Here is a 6,438-nt window from a genome sequence, read left to right on the forward strand (position 1 = left end):
GGATTCGACCATATTAATGACCTAAGGCTCGTAATCTCTGTGTGTTATTATGTTATAATTAAGTCATGATTTGATAGAGCAGTCTGACTGAGCGATGGTGGGGCAGCAGCAGGCTCGTAAGCATTCATTCAAACAGCACTTTCGTGCGTTTGCCAGCAGCTCTGCTGTTATGAATTCAAGCCTATCAAACTCCCGAGATTAGGCTGGTGTAACCGATGTGAAATGGCTAGCTAGTTAGCGGGGGCGCGGCTAATAGCGTTTCAAACGTCACGCGCTCTGAGACTTGAGTAGTTGTCCCCTTGCTCTGCATGGGTAACGCTGCTTCGAGGGTGGCTGTTGTCGATGTGTTCCTGGTTCGAGCCCAGGTAGCGGCGAGGAGAGGGATGGAAAGCTATACTGTTACACTGCAATACTAAAGTGCCTATAAAGAACATCCAATAGTCAAGGGTATATGAAATACAAATGGTATAGAGAGAAATAGTCCTAAATCCTATAATAACTACAACCAAAACTTCTTACCTGGGAATTATTGAAGATCTCATGTTAAAAAGGAAACCACCAGCTTTCATATGTTCTCATGTTCTGAGCAAGGAACTTAAACGTTAGCTTTCTTACATGATCCGGAAACTATCATCTCGAAAACAAAACATTTATTCTTTCAGTGAAATACGGAACCGTTCCGTATTTTATCTAACGGGTGGCATCCATCAGTCTAAATATTCCTGTTACATTGCACAACCTTCAATGTCATGTCATAATTACGTAAAATTCTGGCAAATTAGTTCGCAATGAGCCAGGCGGCCCAAACTGTTGCATATACCCTGACTCTGCGTGCAATGAACGCAAGAGAAGTGACACAATTACACCTGGTTAATATTGCCTGCTAACCTGGATTTCTTTTAGCTAAATATGCAGGTTTAAAAATATATACTTCTGTGAATTGATTTCAAGAAAGGCATGATGTTTATGGTTAGGTACACGTTGGAGCAACGACAGTCCTTTTTCGCGAATGCGCACTGCATCGATTATATGCAACGCAGGACACGCTAGATAAACTAGTAATATCATCAACCATGTGTAGTTATAACTAGTGATTATGATTGATTGATTGATTGATTGTTTTTTATAAGATAAGTTTAATGCTAGCTAGCAACTTACCTTGGCTTCTTACTGCATTCGCGTAACAGGCGGGGTCCTCGTGAGGCAGGTGGTTAGAGCGTTGGACTAGTTAACCGTAAGGTTGCAAGATTGAATCCCTGAGCTGACAAGGTAAAAATCTGTTGTTCTGCCCCTGAACAAGGCAGTTAACCCACCGTTCCTAGGCCGTCATTGAAAATAAGAATGTGTTCTTAACTGACTTGCCTAGTTAAAAACCTCTACCGAATAACCCTCCCGGATCCGGGATCTTCCTCATCAGAAACGCTGACTAGCATAGCCTAGCCTAGCGCCACAGGGAATATCATATAATATAATTTCATGAAATCACAAGTCCAATACAGCAAATGAAAGATAAACATCTTGTGAATCCAGCCAACATGACCGATTTTTTAAATGTTTTACAGCGAAAACACAACATATATTTATGTTAGCTCACCACAATAGCGCAACACACAACGACATTTTTTCACCGCAAAGATAGCTTTCACAAAACCCACAAATAGAGATAAAATTAATCACTAACCTTTGAACAACTTCATCAGATGACAGTCTTATGACATCATGTTATACAATACATTTATGTTTTGTTCGAAAATGTGCATATTAATAGCTATAAATCCTGGTTTTACATTGCAGCCATAGTCACAAATGGCACCAAAACAGCCAGAATAATTACAGAGAACAACGTGAAATACAGAAATACTCATCATAAAACTTTTATGAAAAATACATGTTGTACAGCAAATAATAATAAATCGTTGTTTTGTTTTAGAATGTCCATTTCTTCTGTCAAATTAGCAACTTTGGCTAGCATAGTGGCGCTCACGTGTCCATGAAAGTTTGACGCATGGAACGAAAAATTCCAAAAGTCATAATAAAAGTCGAATAAACTGGTCAAACTCAGTTGAAAATCCATCTTTAGGATGTTTTTCTCATATGTATCCAATAACGTCCCAGACGGAGCATTTCTTCGTGTCTACCTAACGCATTGCAGAAAACGATATGGTGCTCCCAGGTGCGCAGCAAAATACTGCCAATATGGCTGACCTGTCACTCCAAAAGCTCTCATTCGGTCCCACATCAGGCTAGACACCTCATTCAACGTTCTACTGCCTGTTGACATCTAGTGGAAGGCGTATGAAGTGCATACATATCCATAAATACAAGGCAATTGAATAGGAGCAGCCCTTCACAGAGACCCATTTCAGAATTTTCACTTCCTGTTTGGARGTTTGCCTGCCAWATGAGTTCTGTTTTACTCACAGATATAATTCAAACAGTTTTAGAAACKTCAGAGTATTTTCTATCCAATAGTAATAATAATATGCATATCATATGATCTAGAACAGAAACTATACTGATTTCCGATTGTTATGGAAACTTGAAATCGGCCCTAATTAATCGGCCATTCTGATTAATCGGTCGACCTCTAGCAACATTGGACCAACACCTTACATGTTGCATTGATATTTTTGTTCAGTATAGTTACAGTACGTTAACAAACAAATTAGCAAGCAGAATAGGCCTAGGCCTGCTACCTACGCTGTAAAGTTGCCCATCTTGGTTGGGTGGTGAAACCAACTCTATAAGTGGCATGTGCATGAACTGGATGCCATGCCCAGTAACATTTGCTGTTCAAATAGTGGTTGGAAGTGAACATATTGACAGTATGTCTGGCTAACAATGTTTTATCACAATGGGAAGCGGACAAGATGCAAATGAGACGCTGAGAACATTGTTTATGCCTGGCAAAGAGATGTACAAGTATGACAAATTTGTCATACTTGTACATAGAACTTGTACTAGAAGACTAACTTGTGTTGAAGCCACTGTGCCTCAATCTTGACAATCCCACACTATTGTAAAAAATACTTTGGACGCTATAGAACATAATTTATTAATGTCTAGATTTGTTTTTGCCACATGCATTCTATTACAAACACCTTTAATGCATACTTTTAAATTATATTATGTGAGCTAAACATACAAATAAAAAAAGATATAAAAACATATTCCTGAAAGTATAATTTTACTAATGTTACTGTTCCTAATACGACAAGAAAATAATTAAATACATGTAATTTTGTATTTGAAACATCGAATTCCATTCATTCCTATGGAGGACTGCTTCTACTGGGGAGTACCAATATGACCGACCCGTGGCTTAAAAGCCTCTCAAATGACAAATATATAGCATCAGCAATCCAGGGTTTATATACTGTACATCACTGCAAATGACAGTGTTATCACTAACTTAGTATTGTTCGATGGAGATATACTCACTGGTGTTGTAATGTAAAATGTAAAATGTAAAAAATGTGTTGAAAGAATGAGATTACATCCTGCATTAGTGCAAATGCAAAGATAGACAAACCATATGGAAATAATAGCGCAAATCAGAGAAAGAGACAGCCTCTTATTCTTTCACTCTGCCACCGTTTTCCATCTTGAACTGTTGTTTGTGAGAGAAAGTATTAATGCATTATTACTATTTGATAATAACAGAATTACAGTGTTATTACCACCACCAACAACAAGAGTGGAAACAAATTAGAGGTGCTTAATGTGGATTTCAATGGCAAACAATGTGACCAGAGAGAGGCGACGCGAAAACAGAAGTCTGTGTAATGTCTATGGCAGATTCAATACTTCTCCTCTATCAAACAAACAGAGACACTACACTGAGACTAGATAGAGAGTACAGTATTGATCCTAGCAGAGATGACAATACCATTTTGAACACTGTGTTCTGCTGTAGGCTACCTCTGACATACAGTACAATTGTTTTGGTTAGTTTTCCATTACAACGCATTTCACAAATAAACATCTGATTGGTTGATTGGAAATATACATATTTACAGATCAGTATAATGTTATTTGATGATAATACCGATGTAACCCTCTGGGAAAAATAAAAGTTGTTCTATACTAATTCTCTTTTACTGTATATATCCATAATATGCCATGTGACTGATATGGCCAGAGTGAGGTTCATCAGACTGGGGTCAACCACCCTGTGAACGGAATGAGTCTGTAAACAGTTTGGAGGAAAAACATTCCTGAGTTTTAAAACAAGACCTTTGTGCATTGTGTTAGCACTAGTTGATTTAGTATGAAAGAGGTATAACAAATAATAGATCAAATGTCTTACTTTTGTCCCACATGATAGGCGACTTTTACTGTAGTTAGTTCAATACTGTCATTGCTTCCAATGTATCTGATAGTAGGACCACTATCCGATAATCTGTGACTGGGGGATAAAATTATATATACCATAATGCCATTTGTGTTTCAGATGGATACATTATCGGTCTACAGTAATTAGAAAAAAAATATCTCGGTTTGTTACATTATCTGCAACAGCTAGATACACCAGCTAGAGTCTATAGCGCTGCATACTCCGTGATTATCTTTATGTTGTTATTTCACAAATTGACATAGGCCTAATGTTGACACCCTACCAACACCACTACAATCCGCTAACATGGAGCGCACTGACATACGCTGTCATTGCCAACTAAAGGTCCACAAATTAATGTCTACTGGCGTTAATTTTGTATGTGTGTAGCTAGCTCTTCATTGCAAATTGAATACGGAATTATGTTCAACATGCTGTTTCGACAACGACAGAAGGATGCTGTAGAATAGAAAGTCGGAAAATCTAATGTCACGCAATTTGATTAACAGTCACATCTTTTCTGTAGCCTACCAATGTCCAAGGTTAAGCTCGAGTAAATATTATGTATTTAGAGAGCATATGGGATGTTAATATAGTTATCTTAACGCTTCAGAGGCTTTGCAAATAATAAAGAGGTGCAGCAATCATCCAGCTCCTATCTCTATGGCCTGCGCTTCCTGGGGGAAGCCCCAGGTTCTGAGCTAGTTCTGGCGGTGAAGAGAGAGGAGCTGTCAAGCTTGTCATCCGTTCCTGCGCTCCGACATCTCTTACCTTCTCTTGCTTTCAACAGGACGGTGTTGGCCACGATATTCTCKAGCTCCATGTTTTCCTGGGTTGCAGGCACCACAGGCCCAATCTCGTCGCCGGGTTGGCAGTAGTATGTCCTCCCCCACCCCCCCACCCCCAAGGCAGAATATTTTAACCCTGATGACTCTCCGTACGGTCGTTCGCTCCCGCTCTCCGCCCCGAAGGTTGAGCTGCGTCGATTCTAACCCCACCCGCACGTCAACTATTGATGTATTCTGACATCGCAGGATAGTTTTAGTTTTGTCTTCACCATAACCACGCCCCTTTAACACAAATATGGATCACCATTAATATTCACATTCAATTAGTTTTTCAAAATGATGACCTAATTTGGCTCTGTTCACGTAAAAGAGCCGGTATATTTGGTTCCCAAACGGTCGTCGTTCAAAATGCTTAAAAATCTCCAATGTAAAGACCAAAATGTAGGCTGCCATTATGACCGATCGTGAAATCCGCGTTCAATTACATTTTTACCTGGCCAAATTATTAGATGGCCTGCAAAAAAAATATGGTTATTTTTTTTACGCACTGAAAAAAATCAGCGTGGACCAGATTGACGTGCTCTCCCCACTTTTTATTTTTACTGCAGTGACGATTCATATGAGGCATTAGACGGGTCTATAGCCCGATTGTAAAATGTAATACTAAACTAACAATTGATAACTCAATGCCGCAGTGGAGCGATTATTGGAAGACTCGAACTGCTCAAGCAACGATAACCGGAAGTGACGATTGCTAAGGAGAGTGGTCGATTGTAAATGCAAACTTCATTTCAAACTTCTTTGGGAGATTCTTGTGTTCAACTTCATCTGGAAAAATCGTACACATTATATTAGGAAATCTGTCGTTATGAACTCATATGAATATGGTGGTCTCAATTTTTTTGATTTTCCTACTTTGAATAATATTTTTAAGATAAATTGGACTAAACATTTTTTAAAGAATCCAACTTCAATTTGGAATTTCATCCCTCATTATATCTTCTCCCGTTTTGGTGGCCTAAATTTTATGTTACTCTGTAACTATAACATTGATAAGATTCCTGCTAAATTATCTGCTTTTCATAGACAAGTATTCATAGCGTGGTCGTTAATATATAAACATAATTTTTTCCCCGCATAGGTATTTCATTTGGAACAATAAAGACATTGTGTATAGAAACAAGTCTTAATTTTTAAAGAACTGGTTCAATAATCATATCCTGCTCGTGAGTCAACTTTTTAATGCAGAAGGACTGTAACTCAATTATGAGGAATTTTTATCTCGTTACAATATCAATGTAACACCTAGAGAGT

General features: G+C 38.4%; 1 protein-coding gene across 1 annotated transcript in view; it reads right to left on the minus strand.

Moving 5' to 3' along the window:
* The window catches only part of LOC111950365 (G protein-coupled receptor kinase 6-like), a 49,236-nt gene extending 44,012 nt beyond the window's left edge, over positions 1-5,224 (minus strand). Inside the window, 1 exon segment of the mRNA XM_023967874.2 lies at positions 5,108-5,224. Within this exon segment, the coding sequence (XP_023823642.2) occupies positions 5,108-5,159 (52 nt within the window). The 5' untranslated portion in view covers positions 5,160-5,224.
* Between the last annotated feature and the right edge of the window lie 1,214 nt (positions 5,225-6,438).

The sequence above is a fragment of the Salvelinus sp. IW2-2015 genome, linkage group LG23, assembly GCF_002910315.2.
Source record: "Salvelinus sp. IW2-2015 linkage group LG23, ASM291031v2, whole genome shotgun sequence".
NCBI lineage: Eukaryota > Metazoa > Chordata > Actinopteri > Salmoniformes > Salmonidae > Salvelinus > Salvelinus sp. IW2-2015.